This window comes from Crotalus tigris, unplaced genomic scaffold (assembly GCF_016545835.1).
Source record: "Crotalus tigris isolate CLP2741 ecotype Arizona unplaced genomic scaffold, ASM1654583v1 scf7180000018826.840336, whole genome shotgun sequence".
Lineage (NCBI taxonomy): Eukaryota > Metazoa > Chordata > Lepidosauria > Squamata > Viperidae > Crotalus > Crotalus tigris.
Window position 1 is genome coordinate 276,691 of NW_024097216.1, and position 26,844 is coordinate 303,534.

The following is a 26,844-nucleotide window of genomic DNA, read 5'->3' on the forward strand; positions in this document are numbered from 1 at the left end:
AGATTTACAAACTGTACAAATTGCACAAAGAATTTGCAAAACATTAAAAAAATTACAAGTCATATTTAATTTGAACAAATATAATCATACAATAGTTTAACATCTGAACATCTGATACTAGAATTGGAGCAGAAATTGATAAAAGTTGTTGAAATGATAAGATTTGCAGTCAAAGTAATAAACAAGACTTTGGAATTTATCTGAAGCAGTAAATGTTAAAATCTAGAGTTTTAAAACCTTACATTGGAAAAAAACCAACTGTAGATATGGCAGAAAGCTATGTGAAAAGTTATAGTTTAAGTTATTATCAAACTTTTTAGATATGATTTTTTGGACATTGAAACATATTCCTAAAGCTTAATCTACCAGTTATCTGTTGAAGGGACTGAATATAATTTCTACTAGAAAGTGTCTAGTAGTGATTATTACATATAAAACCAATTGAATATACTTTGTGAGAATATAAGGCTTGGTGATGCTTAACTGAAAAACAATTGGTAGAAAAGGAAAGGATCATATTTTAAAATTGTTCAGCTTTGTAAAATTGCATCAAATGTGGAAGAACAATCCAACCTGATTGTGCATTACTTCTTTAAAATAGGAGATATTCATTTTGGCAGTCAGTGCTGAATTAATATAATACTAAAAACAAATGTCAATATTCAGGGTAAACTTAATATTTACCTTCTATTGATATTCCCATATGTCAGCAGCCTCCAACCTTTTGGCCACCAGGGACCGGTTCCGTGGAGAGAGTTTTTTTCCGCATACCGGAGGGGGTATAGTTTCGCATCCTGCCTGCATCTCACGGATGGGGCTTTGCTTGTTTGCGTGACCTAGTCTCTGGCATGCTGTGGCCCAATGCTGGTCTATGGACCGGAAGTTGGGGACCCCTGCCATGTGTTACACATCAGTTACCCTGCTTAAATTCTCCATCTCTTTAATCATGCAATCCTGAATTATATTCCAGTAACAATTTATATATTTGATCTAACAGATATTTTGCTTAAGTATTGACTGTTGAAATGGCAAAATTAACTTTTGTTGTCACCGATTATGACATACAAGAAGATTTGTTCTTAACATGCTGAAAAGATGCATGAGGATTCAGCAATATTATTGACTACATTGACCATTAAATGCTTGTTTAATGATAAAGAATTTATATGATAGTTGAATTTGAAGAACCATAGATATATGTAGCATTCTTTCAAAATACTAGTTTGTGTTTTTTTTTCTTATCAGTCCCCCATTGACACAGTTTTTCCTTGACTGTGGGAGTTTAGCTAGGACCGATAAAAAACCAGCCATTTGCAGAAGTTATTACAAACTTATAACAGAACTCTGGCATAAAAGCAGGTATGGTGTTACTTTCATTTTGATAGTGTTTTTTTTATAAATCAGTCTGGTTTATAATATTTTTCAGATGTGAATGCTTTCCAAATAATGGAATACATACAATCTTAAGAACGAAATCCAACATTTCATTACATATTTTTCTTCATACAAATTCCTCAAATTCCATGATGAACCTCCAACATCTGATCTGCAGGATTGGAGTGTCATCTGAAACAACTTGAGAATATCAGAGTTGGGAGGAGAGAAATTCAACATTGAAAGATAACCTTCCACTTCACAGTTCTATAGAAGGGAACACACCATTGGAATACTTGTTAGTAATAAATATATGAACTAGAATTCTGGTTTGCAATTATTACTATAGCTGCCTATTCATTTTCTTAGGTTTAACGATAATCAATACTTTGATTTAATAAATAGCAAAGCATTTTAAACAAAAAAATTATATTTAAAAGCAACATCCAGCTCTGACTATTCACCAGTGAAACCATATCCATCCGTAGAGTAGATTCTGTATATATTTACATAGAAGTAAATCGTGTTAGACTATGTATGATTGTGGTATATTAACACAGTAAAATTAACAATTTCCTAGCTTCAGTATTACTGATTTGCTAAACTGAACATTGGTATACTGAAGTACTCTAATCCAGAGGTCCCCAACCTTTTGGGCACCAGGGATCTGTTCCATGGAGAGAGGTTTTTCCGTGGACCAGAGGATGCATGGTTTTGTGTGCTGCCTGCATCCCACAGATGGGGCTTTGCTTGTTTGTGTGGACCAGTTGCTGGCATGCCATGGCCTGGTACTGGTCCATGAACCAGGGGTTGGGGACCCCTGCTCTAATCTATTCAGTTTGAGAAAGTGTAAACAAAATTAAGTGTTTTTTGTTCCAGGCCTGGAGCTGTGGTCCCCACAAATTTGTTTCAAGGAATTAAAGCAGTTAATCCAACATTTCGAGGCTATTCGCAACAAGTAAGCTTTTCCTGTTTTTCCGCCACTAAAATGATTGTTGCTAAACAGTTGCAAGTTTCAAAGAAATAAAAACACAGGTAAAACATATATGCATAAAAAAAGATACTGGGTATAGTTATAATCTAGTGAAACAGAAATAATGAATGTTGAATGTACTGGCAAACTGCTGGATATTTTTTTTTTTTTGTATATTTCTCCTTTATTCAATTAAGTTGATTAATTCAGGCTTTATATCTACACTGTGGTGTAATATAAGCACCTTGCAATAGAAAGCTTTTTTTTTTTCTATTCAGAAAGTTCTAGGAAGAGAGCTAGGACCATATTTTTTTGTTTTAAAAATAATGTAAATGACAAATTCATTTCAATGTTCAAAATGCTGATTAATACAACATTTAGATTTAATTATAGTAATAGATCTAGTATAAAGGAAATAGACTTTGGTGATGTCGCTTTTCTTTTGCCCCATCTTCTGATGTTCAAGGGCTCTTTTGCAAAAATCAGGCAGGAGAAAAATTCAGACATTATTCTGTCTAAATCTTTCATGCAATGGCGCAAGCTATCTAGAAGGTTGTCTGATACGCAAAATAGACATCCCAGGGAGATTTTATGAGCAAGAGGAGCTACTGAAAAAAATCCCACTCTGTCTCTTCCCTGCATACTCTGGATCTAACCCTATACTTTTACAAATCACATTATAAAATGGAAGTAACTAAAAGCAGAACAGTATGTTACACTAGTACAGTATGTTACATCTACACCCTGCTTCATACATATTTACTCTAATTAGTGTTTTTTAAAGCTATCACATTAGTCAGATATGTATTTTACCTGTTTTAAATTTTAGGATGCCCAGGAATTTCTACGTTGTCTAATGGATTTGCTTCATGAAGAGTTAAAAGAAACTGTTATTACAGGAGAAGATAATAGCACCACAACCGTTGAAGAGAGAATGGAAGAAGAAAAATGCCCATCAGATGCAGATTTTCAATGTATTAACGATGATAAGGTAGAAAACGATCCTTGGTCAAAACCTGTGGCAGATGATCCTGCAGAAAATGCAATGTTAATTGAGGAGGATGAAAATACATCTAAAGATTATAGAAAAGAGAGATCCTTGGGTACCAAAATGAATAGAACAAATTCTACGGACAACACAGAAAAAGATATAAACAGTTTCCGTGAAACAGCTGAACTTTTGAATAACCAGGAAACAGTGAAGGTACAAATACACAGCAGATATTCAGGTGAATGTATGAATATTATTTGAAAGTGATTAAAAGACATACATGCATAAAATTAGTTTGGGTTACATAGTGATGTCATGCTGATGGAACTAATTCTTAATTTCCTTTGTCTCCTGTTATGTGTATCCTTGAGGCTCAGGCAAAGATTAGGGAGTGTCCAAAGGAACAACATAAATTTCTATTTCATGAACTTGCCTAACATTTGCCTTCTCCGTTATGTATTTTTCAAGATTATGCAGCATCCTTTCTACTTTAAAACCTGTTAATTACTAGTGTGCCATATTGTGCCCTTACTCAAGTGATTCTGATAACACTTAATGATTCTGTAGTATGTCAAAAACACCATGAAGATGTTACCTAGCCTGGTAACAAAACGTTCGGAAACCAACCCACAAGCTCGGAGAACGAATCTTCACCCTCATCCTATACCCGAGCTACAGATATTCACCTCTATTGCAATTTTTAGTCTCTCTAATAAGTCACTTAATAGTTCACCTATTACCATGACATTTGTAGCTTTCTCCAGGTATATCCTCTCAAATGTATAATTTAGAGTTAGAAAAAGAAAAAAAAAACTTCAGTGTACGAGGGAGATGTACAAGAGGCTAGAATATAGTGTATATTACAGTATATGTTCATAAATAAGAAATGCGGGCATTTGTTCATTGATTTGATAAATTTCATAAATTTACTTATGTAGATAGCTCATGCATGGAAACAAATAGTTAACTTTTTCTCTTGTAGAGTTAATTCTAATACACACATACATATATACATGCATGCAAATGCCCATGCACATACTTTTCATAGCAGAACCCATTTTTATTTTATTAAAAAGTGGGAATGAAAAGAGTTTCCATCATTTCCATCCTTAGTCCTACCAGCCTCCCCAAACAATCCAAATCTGTTTTTATTTGGCCATTTTGCTACCAAAGTATGTGATGTGAGTTTAGACTATTTTCAGTTGTTTGGAATACATTTTGAAGAGCGGAAAATGGAAAATTTAAGATGTTTCAACTCGTAGAATTCCCCAGCTGGCATGAAAATTCTGGGAGTTGAAGTCCACATATCTTAAAGTTGAGAGACATTGGTTTGCAGTCTACAAAGTTGTCCACTTTGTGTAATTGCCAGCCATTTTTCCAATCGACATAAAAGTAACGCAACAATGTAAGTGAAGGCAAGACAATTTTTATCTAGGGATTAAGCATTAGAACTGCAATTTCTGTTTATCTGTTGCTTGCCCTTTGGGGGGTTGCATCATTTTACTAGGTTTGTCAAAGCACTGTTTAAATACAGTGCTATTTTCCAATAATATCACGGTCTTTCTTTTTGCGGGGTTTTCAAACTTCTAGTAAGGCTCATTGAATTTTTTTTTGTTTTCTGATTTATTGCATTGAATTGAACTGAAATAATTTTGTACATTTGTAAATTTATCTCCTGTTCGAAAGCTAACATTTAAGTGAGATTCTATGTATATGTCTTTGATTACAACAAAGAAATAGTTTGCTATTGCTTTCTTTTTATTTTGCTTTAAATGTCTCCAAATACTAGTTGAGTCTTGCTTAGCTTTTTCAACATCAAGTAAGGTAGATTAGTGCCATTGAAAGCTTACTTTGGCAGGATATATACTAAAATAGCCCTGCAAATATTTTGTGCTATTTTAACAGCTAATAAATTGAGGACTGCCTGTTTGTTTCTCCAAACCCAGCTGCGTTTCCACTTTTGAAACTTCTTCTCACTCTATCCCTCCATGTCTATTAGAATATACTTTCAGCGTCTCAAAGAATTGCAAATGAGATCATCTTTTTGATACATGCACGAGGTAGAATGATATAAATATTGTGATATAAAACTGAGATACTGGATTGGCTGTGACAATTCAGATTGCAGATGAAAATTGCTTGTAAACAGTCTATGGTTATTGCCATATTTTGTGCAGAATTATAGTTGAGACCAGTTGGCCCTGAAGTTGAAGACATTTTATTTATTTTTATTTGTTTGCTGGATTTATGTATGCCACCCATCTTACCCAGAGGCAAATCTTGGCAACTTTCAAACATTAAAATCAGAAATGTTAAAAATGTTAAAAAAGATAAGTATGCTAAAAAAATATCACAAAGACCACGTACAGAGGTAGGGTCTTCTCTCAATTTATTAATCACTTCCAGAGTGATACTCCCCCCATTGGGGCCCCAGGCCCACTGGCAGAACTAGGACTTCAGGCCCTTATGGAAGGTCAGAAAGATCGGGTGCAGTTCTCACCTCAGGATATGTTACAAAGGGCAGCGGCCATAGTAGAGAGGTCTCTTCTCCTGGACCCCTCCCACTAGAATTCCCTCATTGATTGAGCCCATGCTATGCCCTCTCTGCTGGCACGGTAGGGTGGATTGATTCCCATTGGGGTGAGAGGGTATAATTACATGGACATGAATTATAACGAATGAGCAAAATAACGTCAGCTGCCTGCCTTCCCAAAATTCATGTAGAAATTACTGTTAATTAGCCCTGGACAGTTCAAATAATATTTTGTAATGCTTTCTTGTTCTTTTAGTTCCAACTGCGTTTTCCTCTAAAAAGAAGAAAAACAAAAAATACCGAAGTGTTATATCAGATATATTTGATGGTTCTATTTTAAGTTCTGTACAGTGTCTCACATGTGATCGGGTAAGTTTTGCAGTGCTTATGCAAAATTTCTCACTTTCTATGTGGACTTTTTTTTAAAAAATAATATATATAAACAATTCTTGGATTATTCAAGTTAGATTATACAAACATTCTGATTAGTTCCTTTCCTGGTCATAGTTCTTTATTTTTTTATCCTGTGCACTATTTATATTTTAATAGTTATCAATATTTATGTACATATTTATATTTATCCATACTTTACAGTGAACCTGTAACTTATATTTATGCACTTTTATAGTGAACTTAAATATATGTCAGTTCCCATCAAGTGATATAATTGCAGATAAGCATTGCTATGTTTTGTTTTATGAGAAGTTTAAAAGAAGCAGATGTAATTATAGAATTTGATTAAATATATTGACAAATAAGCCTTTATGTTTATTTTCCGTAGGTTTCAGTTACCCTGGAAACTTTCCAGGATTTGTCTTTACCTATTCCAGGTAAGGAAGATCTTGCTAAGCTGCATTCTGCAAATCATCAGACCTCTCTTGTCAAGGCAGGATCCTGTGGTGAAGCATATGCTCCTCAAGGTTGGATTGCGTTTTTTGTGGAATATTTCAAAAGGTTAGTTGTTTTCTTTCTACTACTCCAATAATTCTTCTGCACTAATGTTTCTGCTATAACAGCAGAACAATTGCTGTTTTTCTATCAATGATATTTCAGGTTTGTTGTCTCATGTGTCCCTAGCTGGTTTTGGGGTCCAACAGTAACCTTACAAGATTGTCTTGCTGCCTTTTTTGCCAGAGATGAATTGAAAGGTAAGAGATTCATATTTTATCAAACATCAAATTTAGCTACTGTGTGTGATTTATTGTTTTGAATCACATTTCACATTTAACAGAATAGAAAGCATATTAGAGTTTTCCCCACAGTGTTATTGTTGAAACTGAATTGAGAAATATTTTCAAGGACAAACATTCAGAAAACATAATTGCAAAAGAATAACTTTAAAACCACAGTCTGGATTTTCAATTAAGAACAATTTTCCAATTCATGAGGATGTATTTTATAAAATGCTAGGATCAATTTATTGTATCACAAAATCGAACAAGTTTAGTGTGGGTTGAGGGGGAGAAAAGTATTTTGTAGTTTTAGAATAATGGTTATCCTTCCCTCTTTACAATGTCTGCAGGTGACAATATGTACAGTTGTGAAAAATGTAAAAAGTAAGTGATCTACATTTAAATATATATAATTTCTATACTTTTCTACCTTTTTCATTAATAAAGCTATTGAAACTAGGAACATGATGTAATGTATGTATGAAATATACACAGGCACAGTTCAGTTGGCCAAGAACAGGCCTTTTATATGAACCATTCTGATTTAATGTTTGTTTAAAAATAGTTTTAAGTATTGATTGTCTTCTTAAGCTTTCTTGAAAAACTGCCTAAACACCCTTGAAACCTAATAAAAAGATGCTTAAGATTAATTTGCCTCTAGCAAACAGGAATGGTTTGATATGAACTAACTGCTAAGATTATTTTCTATTAAGCAAAAAATAATAAGTAAATTAAAAAAGGGTAGGATCAGCAGTAAATGCAAGATATGCAACAATGAAGAATAACTAAACAAACATTTTCCCAGCCAGCCACCACTAGGGAGCTGATTGCTGTATCCTGCCCCAGGGCCTGTCAGAAGAGTCAGGTTTTGACAACTTTGCGAAAGCCCAATAGGGTGCAGCCATGTAAAACTTAGGGGGAATGCTGTTCTGCAGGACATCCCAGCTATTGAGAAGGTGTGTTTCCTAGGCCCTGGTTTACAACTGGGACTTATCAATTCTCTTAGATCTAACTAGTCAAGTGGAAACAACAGGAGAAAGACAGTTCTTTAGGTCAGGGCTTTTCAACCAGTGGTATGGGTACCACCTGTGGTACATTGGCACCTGGTAGGTGGTATGCGACCATCCTAGAAAAGTGGTAGCAGGGGAGGGGAATGAGCTGAACCAGTTGCAGCACCGCACAAGCCTGAGCGAGAGATGGCTGGAGCTGCAGGGCTGTCAGAGCTCAGCGGAAGCGCCAGGATCAGTGCCGCTTTCCAGCTGATTAGTGCTTCGGTTCTGTCAGTGCTCAGTGGAAGCACCAGGATCAGCACCAGGCTCCACCTGGAGCTCGGCGCTGATCCTGATGCTTCTGTTGAGCACTAAAGAAGCACCAATCAGCTGCAAAGCAGCACTGATCCTGGCACTTCTGCTGAGCCCAGAAGAAGTGCCGATCAGCTGGAATGTTGCAGCATCTCCAGGGTCTTGTGATTTACATTCAGATGCTTGGCAACTGATTCATATTTATGATGGTCACAGTGTCCCAGGGTCATGTGAAGTGATCAAAACCTGCTACAACAACCCAGCAGACGGGGGGGGGGGAATAAAAACCAAATACCCACCCCACCCCTACTGCCAATCCTCAACAGAAATGCTTACAACAATGAAAACCTCGGACAGGAGGAACAGCATGGCTGGGTGGGTAGGCAGGTGTCTTGCTTGGCTGTGGCTTGGGGAGCACTTTTTTCAGTGCCATTGTAACTTCAAACAGTCACTAAGCGAACTGTTGTAAGTCGAGATCTACCTGTACTTTATCACTTTTTTCCTTTTTTTTTTTTTTGGTCATCAAGTTTTTGACAGCTTGCTAGGCGACTGATGGTACTCGGATGTTGCCATATCCTAAAAGTGATACAATGGGTAAAAAGGTTGAAAAGCCCTGCTTTAGGTAACTAAACTAAACTATGAAGAGCTAAACAAATAACCTACAAAGCAAAGCCTACCAAAGCTATGTAAGCAAAATAACAAGTACCTATAGTTGCATGGCTACATTCTAGACCAGTTGTAACTTCTGAGTAGTCTACAAAAGTAGCCTCATGAGTGATTGTGAGGACCTCTTGACCAAGGCAGGAATACAATTGGCACACAAGAAAGCTTTGTGCAAAGATACTCCTGGTTACAGCTGCCACCTGCTGAATGAATGAGAACTGCATACTAGTTCTATCTGGGCCACTGCATAGTAGTACAGAAATAACTTTAAAAAATTGAATACAAGCACAGTTATTTAAAAGCCAGGATGGTTTTTCAAAGGAAGAGGCAGTAAGAAAGAAACTTAGGATTGCCTTGACTGATTCTTTAGGGTGTAAGAGGGGAAGGTGAGAAAAATTTTGTAAGGCTTTCAAGAGTCTGTTATTAGACCCTGTCACAATAGAGGTCCAGTAGTCTTTGAGGAGTGTTTCCTGGCCTGGCCAACCTTGAAAAGATATCAAATGACAACAGTGGTACTGCATACTTACTTGTTCTTAATAAGTCAGGATTCAGTAAAATCTTAACATGTACACTAAAAAAAAACATTTTATATTCTGAGTTAAAACTTGTAATTCAGAGCTACAGCCATATATTCTCCATTAGAACCAGTTTGGTCTAGTGGTTTAGCAGCTGGGCTAGAAAGCAGGAGACTGAATTCAAGTGCTGCTTTTTGGCCATGAAAGCCAACTGGGTGACCTTGGGCCTGCCATACACTCTCAGCCCAACCCATCTCACAGGGTTGTTGTGGGAAAAACAGGAGGGGGAAGGTGTGTTGGATATGTTTGCCATCTCCTGTTATTTGTAAAGGCAGGAAATAAATAAATAGTTGGAAAGAAAAGGCATTTCATTGTCATTAATATAGGTCAGTGGTGGCGAACCTATGGCACGCGTGCCAGAGGCGGCACTCAGAGCCCTCTCTGTGGGCACGCGTGCCATGTCCCAGAGATGGTGAGGACTGGCCCCCACTGCCCTGGCCCCGCCCACCCAGTCTGCCATGACCACCACGGCCACTGGCACCCAGTGATAAATAAGTGGGTTTGGGGTTGCAGTTTGGACACTGAGTCTCTAAAAGGTTCGCCATCACTGATATAGGTTATAGTTGGTCGCACAGTCAGCCAGATGCTTAGATTAGATTTGGTATTTTTCTCCACTTATTAAGCCCTTCCCAAGGACCTGGGATAGGCATATGTTATTTAATAATATTAAAGATATCGTTGTAGGATGTAAGCTGTTCCAAGTAAAGCTGCCTTTTGCAATTGACTAGTGTCAAAGTGGTGCTCCTGCTGTTTTGAAATTACACCCAATTATTATTCTGATTGAGTTTAATACTTTACCAATATATATGTTGGATTTTTTTATATAGTAAGTTATGTTTATTTTATATATCGTGAAATCTGTGGGAAAAAGTATAGATTTCTAATTCCATTCCATTTTTCTCTAGTCAGCATTTCTAAAATAGTAAAGATGCGTATTAGAATTTTTTTAACTTTGTGGTCAATATTTTTTACAATGTTATTAAATGTGAACTTTATCTCAGGTTAAGAAATGGAGTAAAATTCTGCAAAGTTCAACACTTCCCTGAGGTAATGTCCTTTGCTTTGCTTTACTGGATAAAAATGTTCTTTTCCCCTCCTTTTTATAATAAACAGTGTGAACATAACAACAAATTACTTAATGTAACATGATTTGTATTCAGTTCTATTTCTTCATTTTCCAGGATGAATCTTTTAACACTTTAGCAGATAACAGTCAAAATAAATCAATTTCTTCTGTATGTTGTTATGGTCTCTATCCTGAATTACATTTTCTGTCAGACTGTGTAACTGCTTCAACGAAGTTGTTTTTTTCAGCCACAATTTTAGTGGTTAGCAAGATTCATGAAAGAGTGTAGTATTTTACATTTATAGCTCAGGTGATGCTATGGCTAAGATTTCCTAGGTCTTTTTCTCGTAACTTTAGGGTGCACTAGAAAGATGATTCATTATTAATGTGCTTAAGAGACGTTCAATGTTGAGAATTAAACACTAGTCAAATTTGTTTCCTGGCTATTGCATTCATGTAATTTTCTTGGAAGTGTGGTTAGCCATTGCCAGGCTGTCCCCCTCCTAATACTAATTAGGGCTGACCCTGCTTAGCTTCTAAGATCAGCAAAGGTCAGCTGAATTATTGCCAAGCTCTTGAGAATTACCTAATAACTAAAATAATTCAGGATAAAATATTACTTATAGCTTGGAGTACAAAGAGTTGTATTAGAATCATTTAGGATCAGTGTGATACTTTTTGGACAAATTCCACAATTTGAAAGTTTTCTAGAAGATTAGAATTATTTTGGGGTTTTTTTAAAACTTATCTTTTCTTAAGGAAATATAAACAACAATATTGTACATCCATACACATTAACAAAATATGCAGTACATACATAAGTTTCATGTCATGTCAATGTAGTTTTGCTTTAGCAATGTTTGTGTAGAAAAGTGCCAAGCATAATAATAATTGTTATTGCCATGTTGTTCACAACATTTTTCAGATCACAAGTTGCATGTCAGGGATCCCAACCAAATCAATAATCTTAAAAGAAATAACTAATGAAGAATATCTGGCAAGGAGTTTGACGAACAAATATAGATGATTGATAGCTGTATCATATAATAGCCATGATGTAATTTTGAGGTCATAAAGCACTTTCAAATGGAGCAGTAAAAACAACCCACTACTAAATACTGGGAGCAAAGGAGGAAAATTGGGGGTTGCACAAAGGACTTAGACGTTCAGTTTCATTACCCCCTTCCCTAAAGAAACCACAGTGTGCTACAGAATAATGAGATTAAATAAAGGCTTCTGTGGTGATTTCATTTTCTATGAGGAAATAAAAGAGTCATTAGCCGTTTAATAAGGAATATCTTGCTTAACTATTAAAATAAAAGATAAACATCAAATAAGTGTGAATTGTTTTTCACAGATTTTATGTATTCATCTCAAAAGATTCAGACATGATCTTATGTTTTCCACAAAAATTGGAACTCATGTATCCTTTCCTTTGGAAGGACTTGATCTTCAACCTTTTCTTACTAAAGATAGTCCTGCTCAAATAGCAATATATGACCTTTTATCTGTCATCTGCCACCATGGAACTGCAATCAGTGAGTATACATAATCAGTATTTTCGTAGACTATGCATACCGTGTTACATTTTATGCAATTGATGTAAAAATTTTATTACATTAATCTGTACCAATCTGTTTTTCCTGCAATTTTAAAACAAAAAATTCTCTAAATTTGTTCTTTAATTTAGATGGGCATTATATAGCTTATTGTCGAAATAATTTAAATAATCGATGGTATGAGTTTGATGATCAAAGTGTCACAGAAGTAACAGAATCAACTGTCCAAAATGCAGAAGCTTATGTTCTCTTCTACAGGTGAGAAAGCAAGTGTGAAGTTACACAACAATGGTTAGAAGCAGAGGTTGTCATTGTCAGCGAAAGCATCATTTGAGTAGAGTTTTGCTTAGTCGATGCTCTCACAGGAAGAAAAAGAAGGGAGACAGTAGTGCAAATCTGTTTTAATGTGTTTTTCTCTGGTTCTTAAGAGTTCAGCTTAACTCAAATATTTGGAATATATCAAGATTTGAAGTACCTTTGCTTTTTTAAATTGAAAATTAACACATACTATCCAATATTAACTTTAGCTATCTTAAAGTGAATATTTTTAGTCAAACAAAGTAATACAGATCTAAAAAGGATTCTTGGTTTATTTCAACTCAAACTTGGATGAGGTCCTTTTCATCATCAACATGTAGAGATTATCTGTTGTTAACAGTACTCATTTCAAAACAGCATACATATTAACTAATGTTAATATTGTGTCTTTTCAAAAGAAAAAGTAACGAAGAAGCTAAAAGAGAGAGAGAGAGAGTGTCAAGCCTTAATGTTATGGAACCAAGCCTCCTTCAATTTTATATTTCACGTTTATGGCTGAATAAATTTAGAACTTTTGCTGAACCAGGACCTATTTCAAATAATGATTTTCTCTGCATACATGGAGGTGAGACTGCAATCATATAAAACTATTCTCCTACGAAGATAACTTTTCATTATCTGGAACAATATATTCTACTGCTTTCTGTAGCTTGAGGTTTTGACCATTATTTTTGCCATCCTGTGTATTTTTGTCCTCACATCTTTTAATTGGAATTTTTATTCTATTAAATGAGAATATCACTCTGTAGTCAATTTGTTTTTTTGATTATCCAGAAGATGACAGCCTGAATTTTTTTTATGTGGAATCCATTTCTTCAAATGTAAAGCTAACTGTGTCACTATTAGAATGACAGACACAAACTTTGGATAACTTACTAATTGAAAGTAAAAAAAATATATGTTCTTAATTACTATTTGTGACTTGTTAGGTTACAGTTTAATTCTGTAGTAAGATAAATTAGATTGCAGTATCTGTGGGGTAGAAACTCAGAATTATAAATTTGACTGCATAGTAAAATGGGGTGAGAAAAGATGCATTTTGCTTTTTGATAATTCTTACATTAAGAATTTACTTTAATTGTTTAGAAACAAAATTATCCCAACTGTCAGAAAGATCAATTTAAATTAGAAATTCAAGATTATCAGTCAGCTTGATTTGGTCCTTTGTTAGTAAAGATTGTCATTTCTCTTGAAGGTAGATTCCACAATGTGATATGCAATATTAACCAGATTTAGAAATTTCATTAATAATTTTGGACAGTTATACAAAGCAAACTGCAGACTTTGATTTTCAGTGACAAATTTGGCATTCTCTATTTTTAACTTAAATCATTGTCAAAAAATGTTCATGAAATAGTTTTGCTTTTGATTGTTTTTATGTACCATCTTTTAACCACAGTTAACAAATTTAGAAGAACGTAAATCCCAATATTCATTTTTTTGCATATATTTTATTGATTTTTTAAAATATAAATAACTTAATAGTTGATAAACAGTGTACTTGCTGGGTTTACATTTGTAAAGAAAAATCATTAACAATTAGTTTCTATAATCCATAATCCACATAGTACATTTAGTTGATTTCCCCCTCCCCAAAATGTCTTCTTTGCAAACCTTGAATTAATACAGTTCTTATTATTTTGATAAATTACATATATGATTTTTCCCAATATTCCTTGAAATAATGATCACATTAATATAATATTTCTTTTCTATCTAATCATTTTGGTTGCCTCATCTTATATCCTGTTACAATCCTTATTTAGATTTGTTTCTCTCATAAAGTTCAAAGTATTCTTACTGGTTAAGATTTTCTCAACAGTTAATTACATTTAAAGATTTAAATCCATTTTTCCCATATAAACCATCTGAACACTTTTACATTTCTTAAAGAATAGGTAAAAACAGTAAAGAAAAGGAAAAGAGAGCAAGAGTAAAGAAACATAAAAAGTAAAATACTACTTAAAATATATATTCCTACTAAACTAACATATATTCATTCCAAAATTTCTTATTCTTTTTAACCATAATTAAAAATATATTTAATCTTTAAATATTCCATTTAATACATTTAGTCACCTAATCCTTTAGCTGTTATTCAAAACAATTTTTTCTTTTTTATACATTATAATTTCCCTAAATTCAAACACATTTAATTATCTAAAGAAATTCCTTCATCTAAGCCATTTCAACAGTATTATATTACTTATATCAAGAAATAAAATAAAAAAGGGGGAAAAGCATACAATATTATTTAAGGAATTCATCCCTCTTAGAATGACATATATATTCAGAATCTTTTCTATTTCTTTAACCATATTCAAACAAATGTTTTTTTATATATATATTCCCTCTGGTAGATCCCATCATCTATATTCTTAATTTTCACTTTAATCTTTTTCCTTTGACCAGTATCTTTCTTGATCAATGTGTTTTGCTGAATCAGATTTTTTCCCCATATATTCATGACTGTTGCTGTAGGCATAAGAAGTAAATCGAATAGAGTATCTTTAGGAGGCTTTTGCCTTTCCATGAATCTTGAAAATCTTTTTCTTTTTTTCCTTCTTTGCTTCTCTTATCACTTCCTTTCTCTCTGATGTTTTCAAAATCTCTACATTCCATTTTATCCAATCTGTTTTTTGTCCTCAGATTTATTTTGTAGTATTAAGGGATGAGTTATTTTTTCCATTTCTTGTAAAAAAATTTCCCACTAGGATTAAATCATGTTTTCTTGATTTGTTAAGTTCCGTCTTTGAGTCTCTATTTTCAGTTTTATGTCCACTTATTTGTTTTGTTTCCTCCTTCTCTGTTGTTGTTTCCTGGAAGTTTTTTTGTTGTAGAGTTAACTTAGAAATAGATTGATTTATATTTTCAAATTTATTTTGGATTTCTTTGTGATCTGAACTCAGTGTTATTTGAATTAATTGCAGTATACTATATATTTCCTTCTGAGAGGTATTTATGTTTTCTTGGTGTGTTATATCTACATGTCTCTGATCCATGATGGCCAAAAGCTGAAGTTTTCCTTCTTATCTGCAAATAGCTTTAGAGTCCCGGTTAAATAGATATTTGTAATCCAAAGAATTCAAAAAAGATTTTTTTTTCTAAAATTTATAATTCTTTCTTTGTCTGCAGCTCAGATTGTTGTCTTTTTCTGTCACAGCTGTTCTTTGTTATTAAAGCTTTGAAGGTCACAAACACAGATTAGCTTTTCCCAGGTTTTGGCAAGTTCTCTATGGAAATCATCTGTAATAATCTTCATCCAACACTAGGTGTCAGCATCTATTTAGTTTTCAATATGAACAATGGTCTTTAAAATGAGAGTCTTAACCATTCAACAATTTTAAACTTGTCCAAAGTTAAATTTTAGCTTTCAAGTTTATAAATTTATTTCACTACCATATATTTTGATCCTCCATGGAAATTTTAATTCGCTGCTTCCGTTAGTTAGGGTCTCCAGGCAGGACAAAAATTAGCCATGGGGGTGCCGCTGTCCGCAAGCTCGCGAGCAGTCACTACAGTGCAGGACCGAATGTCCCAATATTCATCTTTAGAAAGACACGGTAGCTAATATATTAGCTTTAATATAAAACAGTGGGAGGTTGTTTCTTTCATTCAAAGATATTTTATGCTTTTGCTGCTGCTGACAAACTGTATTACTTGAAGGTTTCTACTCCCCTTTAACTAAATCATATTTAATTTTTTAAAACTATTTTTCCATAGGAGTTCCTCCATACAAAGCTTCTTTTATAGAAGATCTGGTTGTAATGCTTCCTCAGAACATATGGGATAATTTGTACAGCAGGTAAACTTTTAATCGTGAAACAGATTACATCTGATGCCTGAACATTATCAAAGAGATGGTAATTGTAAAATCTGCTTATAGTGTACTATAAAACATTATACTGAATCCTTTGGTGGATTGGCACTTTCTAAGCCTCTTTAATCCAGCAAAGCATCTATAAACAGATGGCAGATTTACTGTTTTCATTTATTCTCTTGAATGCATTCTCCTCTACTACCCATCAGATAGTGTCTGGATGGGCATGAGACAAGGATGATTCAGGACTAGGGAAAGAAAAAAAACAATTAATTTCACTTTGTTTCTAAATACAAAGACATCTGACAGCTCAAACAGCAATCTGTGAGTAGAATGATGTGATTAGGTATTATAGTTGCATTAGTTTAGTGTTGCTGTTTTCAATAGAATAACATTTCTGTCCCCAGTAAGTGTTTAGATTTATTTCATTGTAGTTTAATTTAAGCTTTGATCTATCGTTGAATGGCTAAGTTTTCTTTAAAATGCGTCACTTAATTGCATTTGGAGATTTTCTTTTTTTTAAAAAAAAAATAGTATATTAGCAAAGTAGGACAAAAACTATTATAAAATCATTTATTATGTTTCAAACTTTTTTGGTCAAAATATGTATAACAAATCAAAGATTCTGAAGCCACAAAGAAACAGTACAATGAAAAATGTATTAGAAAATAGAATAAAAACAAGCAATATTGTTTTGTACATGATCTGGACAAAAGTGAACAGTAGAACCACCTTATTTCTAAATTAGGTGTAAAAAAGGACATTCACATTTTGATAGAACTAGTTTGGGAATAATAGATATACTGTGCACAACTAATTCAGAGATGTGTGGCTTATTTCTATTAAAATTTAAAAAATCTGAACAAAAAACGAGTTTCCTAAGTATAGTGTTTGATTCTATAAAACCTAAAGGATATGGGGATTTATTTAATAATTTATTATCACAGGTATGGTGGAGGACCAGCAGTTAATCATCTGTATGTATGTTATACATGTCAAATGGAAACAGAAAAAATAGAAAAAAGACGGAAGACAGAACTGGAAATGTTTATTCGGGTAAATATGTTTTTTCTATCTTGTTAAATTATATTTGTTTGAGTTACAAATATTTAAATTAATAGCTTTTATCTTGATACATTGTGAGCTACATACACAACATTTTTATTAATTTCACACATTTTCTTTGTCCCCAAACAGTTTGAGTGCTTCTTCAAAACAATGTAGTCAGATATGGACTTGAAAAGGGAAAATAAAATATATATTCTACCCCAGTTATTCACTAGTAGGACCCATCAAAGTTCCATTGCAAATAGAAAGTGAACATACAAACCAAGCTTAATATTTTGAAATTATTCAAAATGATTCATAATTACTCTTGATAATAAAAATGTAACGTTTCATATTTTCTTAGGATCCCATTTTGGCATGTCATAATAGAATTTCAGAACTGAGAAAAAATCATAGAATATTTGATTTGATCTGTGAAGAACAGCTTCTAACTGAAAAGGAAATAGTTATTACAGGAGGAAGCATTACACAAGATATGTAAAAGCAACAGTATGAAAATTTCAGGAGCTGAAGATTTTTTAAAGATGTATTTAATCCATTTGTTTTCAATAATACATTTTTAAGTATATTATTATTAGAGTTTATACAGTGGTGCTTAAAAGTTTGTGAACCCTTTTGAATTTTCAGTATTTTTCTTTATCTAATTTTAGGACTTGCATGGAGAACAGATTTTAGGTCATATTTATGCAGAAATTTAAAGAGTTCATGAACTTTTAAGCAACATTGTACACTCTAAGTCAGTGATGGCGACGAGTGCCCAAACTGCAACCCAAAACACACTTATGTATTGTCGGGTGCCGGGTGGGAGTGGCCCATTGGGTGGGTGTGGCCCATTGGGTGGGCATGGCTGTGGTGGTAACGGCAGACTGGGGTGAACTAAAAATTTCAATCAATCAATTCCAACTTTGCGAGATCTTTTTTTCCCCGCAAGTTAAAATTGATTGAACCTTTTTTTTTTTGCACACGGCAGCAGAGGCCTAAAGCGAAAAGCTTTTATAAAACCCAGCTAAAGGCCTAGGATTGGGCCGACGGCGCATGTGCCTATAGAGAGGGCTCTGCATGCCACAGGTTCACCATCACGGCCCTAAGTTTTAATGGTAACTAGACAATCCTTGACCATTGAGTCATTGTTTCAGAGATTAGTTCCTTCTTTAAAATTCAGCAGATATTCATAGAAGCATCTGCCTTGAAAGTAGCCCATGTAGAATTGTATAGCACAATCAAACATCAGGAATTGATCACAGGAAATGTGTTATATCATAAAATGTTTTATGATAATTTTTATGTCATAAAATGTTTTTCAAAATTTGTTAAACTTCAGTTCCAGATTTTGGACACATTCTTTAGGTTAGGCCATTTGAGATACTTTGATTCAAAAACCATTGCTCTATGATGCACTGTTTCACCCAGTTAAAGATTACACATAGGGGTTTTGTAGTGTAATTGGCAACCCTTGATTAGCTGGATTGTCCTTCCAGAAATATTTCCTTACTAGGTTCCTCAATGCTTTCAACAGTGACAAAACTCCTAATGTACTGCCTTCATTGGAAAAGTTGAGATACCTTCAGAAATTTATCTGCCTAAAACATAGCCCATGTTGAACTGTATAGCAGATCTAAACATCAACAAGGGAAATGTTTTATGACATTTTGTATGTGCCATAAACTGTTTTATGATTGTTATGTCATAACATATTTCATAAAATTTGCAAAATTTCTATTCCATGGATGTCATTGCCTCTGGATTTTGGATGCCTTCTGTAAATTAGCTCATTTGAGGTATCCTGGTTCAAAATTTGTTACCCTACGATGCACCGTTTCACTCAGTTGAAGGTTATAGGAACGATGAGGTTTAGAAGTATATAGATACATTAGCAGACACTATGTAGAGATGTGGTTTTCTTTTATTCATCTCAATAACTTTTCTTTTTCTAAATCACAATAGGAACATTGATCCAACATTTTTTAAGCATTTAATTTTGAATATGCATTTACTATTTGTAACTTTGGAGAGTTTTGAGGACAGTAACTATGAATCTGAGGCAGCTATGTTAGGGTTGTTCACATCTGCTTTTAAAAAATTTTTTGTCTGTCTCTCAGTTGAATAGAGCATTCCAAGAGGAGGAATCTCCATCTATATTTTATTGCATCAGTATGCAATGGTTCAGAGAATGGGAAGCATTTGTGAAGGGCAAGGACAGCGGTGAGTACTTTTGTAATTCAAAGAGACTGCAAGCAAATGCTATATAAAGATCACATAGTTTAAATTAGGTAGTAAATACTACAGTAAAATCACAGGGCAGTGTAATGAATTCTGCACACATTAAATAAAATAGAAAATGGACCTAATCCAAGTACATGGCAACTATGCATATAGATAAATAGTTCAGTTTGGATCTGTAGTTTAGGGAGCCTTCATAAAGGGTTTAGTAGGTGGATTTCTTTCTGTTATAAATAACATTTTTTGAATTGTATGTAGTTGTTTCAAATTATACACCAATGATTGAAATGTGTATTTTGCTACATTTTATTATGTGGAGTTTTTAAATAATTTATAAAATATGAGAGAGATTTTCTTTGAGGCTTTTGTTTGTTTAAATAGTATTATTATCTTACATTGTAACATACTTTTTATTTCATTAGATCCTCCAGGTCCTATTGATAATACCAAAATTGGTGTCGGTAAATGTGGTTTGCTTGTTCTGAAACAAGGTATGAATACACAGATAGTTCTCTGCATGCAAATTTACCAGTGGTCATGTTCATTTATGATCATTTTGTATATGATCTGTACATTTTTCCTATGGGATTAACCATTCCATCAACAAATAATCCCCTTCTATTCTTAAAAGTACAGAATGTAGAGGAATGGGGAATTCAAACAAAAAAATAAAAAAACAAAGAAGAGGGGGTCAACTTATTTTCCAAAGCACCAGAAGGCAGGGCAAGAAACAATGGATAGAAACTAATCAAGGAGAAAGCAACCTGGAATTAAGGAGAAATTTCCTAACAGTGAGAACAATTAACCAATGGAATAGCTTGCCTTCAGAAGTTGTGGGTACTTCATCACTGGAGGTTTTTAAGAAAAGACTGGACAGCCACTTGTCTGAAATGGTATAGGGTCTTCTGCTTGAACAGGGAGTTGCACTAGAACAGAGGTCTCCAACCTTTTTGGTTTGGCGGCCTGTAAAGGGAGGTAGGCACTGCTACATGCGCACTTGCAAATGTGCGCATGCAAAAATGAACCCCCTCGTGTACCCATAAATGGGCCATGCTCGAATGCATGCGCACATGCAAACGGCCACACGAGTACATGTGCAAATGGCTGCATGGGCAGGAGTGCTGCAAATGGGGCGGCGCTAGTATTGTCGGAACGCTATGAGCGGCACTAATGCCGTTGGGACGTTCTGGGATGGGGCAGCGCTAGAGCCGGTGGGATGCTCGGGGCAGTGCTAGCGCTGGTGGGACACTGGGTGGCACTAGTGCTGGTGGGACGCTCGGGGCTGGGTGGTGTTAGCGCCGGTGGGATGGAATGCTCAGGGCAGCACTAGCTGAGTGTAGGGGGGGTGAGTGCAAGCGCCATCCCTTCATGCAGCTTGGTGGCCATTTTGGGGACCCCTGCACTAGAAGACCTCCAGGGTCCCTTCCGGCTCTATTCTGATTAATTGATTGAATTCATTGGCTCTCCAGTTAGCCTCTCATACAGATTCACTATAATCCACATCTTCACATAATGTAGAGAAAAGAAGAAATTACTTACATTCTCTAGCCTTCAGCTATACTTAAAATTTCTTTAAATACTGCTGTGTCAACAGGTTAGATTGTAATCTAGTTGAATTAACTACTAAATAGGAGCGGTACTTGAAATCTGTATTTGACACGTCATTGCTCTTAAAAAGGAACTCTGAATTTGTCTCTAAAAGTCTATATACAGTTCAACATGACTTGTAGAGAAATAGCTTTATCATCTGTTGCTATAATGCTTTTCTGAACATAATTTTTTTGTTTAAAAATATGGACACTTCTGCCTTTGTGGTGCAAAAATTAAAATTTGAAAATCTGTGAACAGGTATTTTAATATGTAAAATTTGTCAGAGAATTATCTCACTTCAAGATTCGCTATAGGTTCCCTTTATATAATGACTCACAAACGCAAAACAATATCAAATGGCAGATAATAGATTGAGCTGTATCATTTGTATCACAGCAAACAGTTGCAGACTGTTCCAGATAATATTAAACTTGAGCTTTTTATATTATGTATTTATAAATACTGAAGTGCTTTCCAGATTTAATCTTTTAAAATGTCAGGTGAACTTTATGGAAATATGTGTGTCTTTTAGGAGCTAATTCTGGACAGATTTCCGAAGAAACATGGAATTTTCTAAAGTCAATCTATGGAGGAGGCCCAGAAATTATACTGCGACCACCTGTTGCTCAAAGTGAATCTGAATCATTACAGACGGAAGATAAAGTAGAATTAGAAACACGTAGACTGTAGCCATCAAATCAAGGAATGAATTCTTATAAGATACCTTCTGTTTAGCAACATACATTCCCCAAATTTTTCAAGTTTTTATCTTTTTTTTCTGTGAAATAAGAGAATGGCAGGCATTTTATCTATGGAAAGTGAATTGAAACACATATTGGTCAGTGACCATAATCAAGAATTGAACTGAGATTGAAACCTCTAATATACAAATTATAAATATTAGAACTTTTCAAAGAGACTTTGGAATTGTTATCTTATTCTACATCAGTGTGTATGTGTGTGTGTGTGTGTGTGTGTGTGTGTGTGTGTGTGTGTGTATATATATATATATATATATTAATTTATGTGTTATAAATATAATTGATCTTTTCACTAGAACTATAAATTACCAGGCCCTCTCCATTCAAGTTTTATCAAGACAAGTTGTCAAGGTTATTGAACATCATTTGATGGAAAGGTGGCATTAGTTAGCAATTAAGAAATAGAAATAATAAATGTTGTATAAAAACTCAGGAATAGTAATGTTTTCTTTGTGTGTATCAGATATGTAAACAATTCAGATGAATCACTGTCTCAGTCAGCAAATATAAATTATGTACTGTTTAAATGCTCTAATATGTTTTTGCCGTATATGTAACTGAACAGGTCTATAATCTCTAGGAAAAATTGATTTTAAGAGCATGAAATGGGTACATTAATTGCTCATGCAATTTAGGACGTTTATAGTCTTTTTTAATTCAATGCATTAATAGTTCCACGTGGAGAAAATTTATAGTAATGCAGTGCTCATTGGCATGATGTCAGATGTTGAATGCATTCAACAAGATTGCAAAACATTCTAGATTATTCATATTGAAATGTTGAATGTCATCCAAATGATTTTTTCTTCCTGAATATTGCCACGGTGTAGACAATATTATGAAATGCTAGTTTAATAAAAGTCATTTCTAAAATTGTATAAAGTGTTTGAACTTCAAATCAAATAAAGATATGTATCACACATTCATCCGACTGAACCTCAAAGAAAATGGAAGACAAGATTCATTTTGACTGGGAAAACCTTTGAAAAATCACCCTTGTATAGAAATTGTTCATAAGGTAAAATTAGGAGAAGAAAAACTTGCCTTGTTAAATTGATCTTGTGCATGAAAAGGAATGCTTTCATTTACAAATAATTATAGGAAAAATAGAATGAAACATATAAAATTTACCAAATCTAATTTTAATTATTTTTCAATTTAAACTATTAACTTGTACTATTAGGAGCTGAGATGCATGGTGGGTACAAGTATTGTAAGGTTGGCTCAAGACTCTTATTATGTTACAGCAACACTATTCATCCCTGATATTAGGAACTAATGTTACACATTTGCATTTAAATCTTATTTCAGAAGTTACAAAAGGTAAGGAAAAGTTCTGTTTTTTCATCCCTCTCCTTCCATTCCATAGATGTTTTAAACATAAATAAATAAAATCACTTTGTGAATGGAAAGATTAAAAATTATATAGCATTATAACATTGATTGTGGAAAAGCAATCTTTGCTGAATATATCTTGCCATAATTGATCATAATTCTAAACAAGTTTTACAAGATGCAAATACAATAATTTGTCCTTAAGTAGTTTTGCCAAGCAACATTAGTAATACTTGAGGATCTGCATTCATCAGTGTTGTGCTTTGGGTGCAAGCAAACACAAATATAGCTTCTGCTTTCAATATCTTAAAAGTATTCACAGCTTTTCTGTAATGTAAATCCATTGCTGAGAGTAGGTATTGGTGATACCCTGTGATGGACTGTGCCTACAAAGGAGGTGATGGTGTGGTGGGCTACAGTGAGGGGCAGTTTCTCAAGAGGGAGTTCATTCCAAGGAAAGGGGCAAAACAGGAGACAACACACCCCACAACTGGATAGGAATCAAGAGATAGCCATTCCTAGAATCTCTCAGGGTATATCCATTAGGGTAAGAGGAGTAACTTGGGTTCAGTCTGTTCACATCACATTTGGTGTGAACAAATAAAGAAATGGACTTTGGCTGGATAGTTTTATGTTCTTGAGCTGGGTCTAATAAATCCTTTATTAAGAAGGAAGGATTTCTGAGGCTCCCTACCAGCTTCCCACAAGGAAACTCAATGGGCAAGCCATCAGGAAGTCGGAACTTGCTCCTATTCCCACTGCTTTTTTGTCCAACACCCACTTGACATTTCCTGTTGGTTTGATGAGAAACTTAATGAGTATACTGAATATTTTCAAACCAGCTGTATATCCATTTAATTTTCTTGCCAACCAACCACTTTTTGCTAGTTTACAAAGTAGAATATCATGGAATATTTTGAATTTTTGAATGTTTAAAGGGATAATGAGAAAATAGAGATTTGATGAGGCCACGGCCTTAAAACTTAGCCAGAGTCCTCCAGCAGGCTCTTCTGTGTTTACTCAGGTAGACAAAAGACACAAGTACTTTTCCAAGCTACTTTAGCAAAATCCCCTACTGGCTCAATGCCTCAGAAAGATACAATAATCCATGGTAGTAATGCTACTGAAAGGACCAGAAGAACCAGTTGCAATCTGTACCTAATCCAGTTCCTGAAATGCACTAAACAACAAAGGGTTTTAGTCTTAAATTCCTAGCCTGAACCTATACTGGAAAACATTTTGGATGTTCTTTGTAGAAGGTAGGATATTTATTAATGTCATATATTTTGCTAATTGGCAATATTAAGAAAATCTTCAAAACAAAATTATAAAACCAATATACTGTAGTTAGCATTTTGCATCTACATGTCAACAAAGATCTTTATGTATACAATCTATTTGGCCAAAAACTTTTGCTTAAAAAAACCTAGAAGCCTGTTGTAATAGAGTAATAATGTGGACTCAAATATTCAACTTTTTTCCTTTCTTCCTTCCTTTCCTTCCCTCCCTCCTGTCAGAGTTGAGAATAGTAAACAAAATCCTGTACAAAATATGGTTTTGTTGAACAATGCAGCATGTACACATACACGATTTAATTTCATTCTAGGTATCTTTTCATAATATGCTGTATCAAACCAAGATGTCGTGGTTCCCATAGCAACATATCTCTCTTCTCCCTGCTTTTCAAATAATAGATCAGAAAAAATTGAAACCCTGGATACAGTGAGTTTTACATATGATTTCATCTTACTACTGCCTTCAAAAGCATCTACATATTTTAAAATGAGATTCTCAGTCATTTTTAAAAATGAGATTTTCAACTACTCTGACTTTTTCCAACCTAATCAGAAGTGGTCAGAACCTTTGAAAATAGAACATTAATTTCCCAGTTTGACAAATTTCAACTACCTTAGGGACAAATGGACTAGATAGAAGCACTTTGTCACAGTCCTGGTATCCAAACCAGTCACTCCAAGGGCCCCATGGATGCAAGGGAACACAATTCTGACAGATTGGTAGATTTTAAACAACATCATTGGCTATCCCAGAAGATACTGTTACATTAATAAGAAAGTGGGTCTGATTCTACTCAAAGTAGTACTACCACATACTGAGAATGTATCATTAAGTTTTACAGATTAGTATAACTGATATAGATTCAGTTCTGGATGCCCCACATTATATTGGCAAAGCCAAGGAGAAAGAACTAAAATCAGTTGAAACTGAATCTAAAAATCCTGGACATGAAGGAAGTGCCCGAGGTAAGCCAGCCAGCCATACAAAGTCTTTGCCTATCAACAAACATATTAGGATGAAATATAATTGTCATCTGCTTTCCCCCTCAGCCATCAGAACTTGCTACACACGTGATACAAAGTTTTAAACAATCTCCCACATCCAAGAGTCTCATGGAAGAATTGCAATATTCCTTCTTGAAAGAAGAATATATAATTGACCATTGTGAGGCAACTATCCATTATTTACAGAAAAAGGAATCAGTCTGAAGCTTTTATCTATGCAGCAATCTAATCCAATTGAGCAGATCTAGTGCTTCCATGCCCCCCAACCATTCTGGGGGTTCTAATGACTGAAGAGGAGCAAAATTGCTTGGATTGTTTAGTAGGAGGAGGAACAAGTGTGGAAGATCATGTCCAGGTTTATGTAATACTGCATTTATTATAGTTTGTTGAGTGAGTCAAATATATATATGATATAAAAACTGAAATGTATCTAGTTCAGTGGTTCTCAACCTGTGGGTCGGGACCCCATTTGGGGTCGAACGACCATTTCATGGGGGTCGCCAAACAAGGCTGTCCACCATTTTTTCCCCCTTTTCTTTGGCCACGCCCCTGGCACCCGGTGATGTATAAGTGGTTAGGGGTCACCACAACATGGGGAACTGTATTATGGGGTCACGGCATTAGAAAGGTTGAGAACCACTGATCTAGTTGATCTAACCAGATGTGATGGATTGTGTTTTTTACAAATATTTCAAATTCTTGTATTGTCTGCATACTTCCACAGATAGATTTCTCTCTCTGAGAAATGTCTCCTTTCTTGGAACTCCACTTTTATTGCAAGTAATGTTTTTTTTTTTTTCAAAAAAATAAAATAAAAATCCAGGGGCTTTTAAGTTACAAGTAGTCAATACTGGTTGAACATCAGAAGAATATTCCTAACAGTAAGCACCATTTGATAATGGAATAGGCTGCCTCATGGAATAATAGTAGAATATTTTTTGCTAGAGTTATTTAAAGACAGGCAGAGATGTTGCAAAATGGAATTCCTGGAACAGGTGATCTTTAAACATACTTCCTTCCAACATAATATGATTCTAAGAAATTCTTTGTCTTATTTAATTCTTGGAAGTTTCTGAGAAGACAACACTTGGTTGGGCAGGCATTCTCTATGAAGTAAAAGATTGGAGTTTCAGAAAACAGATGGCTCGTAACTAAAAATAATCAGCATAGCAATTTTTGCATAATTGTCCTTTGTAGAGTTTGTATTAAAGTCAGATTGCTTTCC

At 34.4% G+C, this 26,844-nt stretch overlaps 1 protein-coding gene across 2 annotated transcripts in view; it reads left to right on the plus strand.

Moving 5' to 3' along the window:
- USP33 (ubiquitin specific peptidase 33) overlaps positions 1–22,862 on the plus strand; it is a 35,285-nt gene extending 12,423 nt beyond the window's left edge. Inside the window, exons 8-23 of one of the 2 annotated variants that reach the window (XM_039356650.1) lie at positions 1,246–1,359; positions 2,254–2,332; positions 3,177–3,576; positions 6,128–6,240; positions 6,653–6,825; positions 6,925–7,019; positions 7,394–7,427; positions 10,584–10,629; positions 12,006–12,186; positions 12,339–12,465; positions 12,924–13,090; positions 16,249–16,330; positions 17,293–17,401; positions 19,513–19,615; positions 20,056–20,124; positions 21,756–22,862. In XM_039356650.1, the coding sequence (XP_039212584.1) occupies positions 1,246–1,359; positions 2,254–2,332; positions 3,177–3,576; positions 6,128–6,240; positions 6,653–6,825; positions 6,925–7,019; positions 7,394–7,427; positions 10,584–10,629; positions 12,006–12,186; positions 12,339–12,465; positions 12,924–13,090; positions 16,249–16,330; positions 17,293–17,401; positions 19,513–19,615; positions 20,056–20,124; positions 21,756–21,913 (2,050 nt within the window). In that variant the 3' untranslated portion in view covers positions 21,914–22,862. The remainder of the gene's footprint in view (positions 1–1,245; positions 1,360–2,253; positions 2,333–3,176; positions 3,577–6,127; positions 6,241–6,652; positions 6,826–6,924; positions 7,020–7,393; positions 7,428–10,583; positions 10,630–12,005; positions 12,187–12,338; positions 12,466–12,923; positions 13,091–16,248; positions 16,331–17,292; positions 17,402–19,512; positions 19,616–20,055; positions 20,125–21,755) is intronic. The other variant, XM_039356651.1, reaches the window with a different exon arrangement.
- Positions 22,863–26,844: the final 3,982 nt, after the last annotated feature.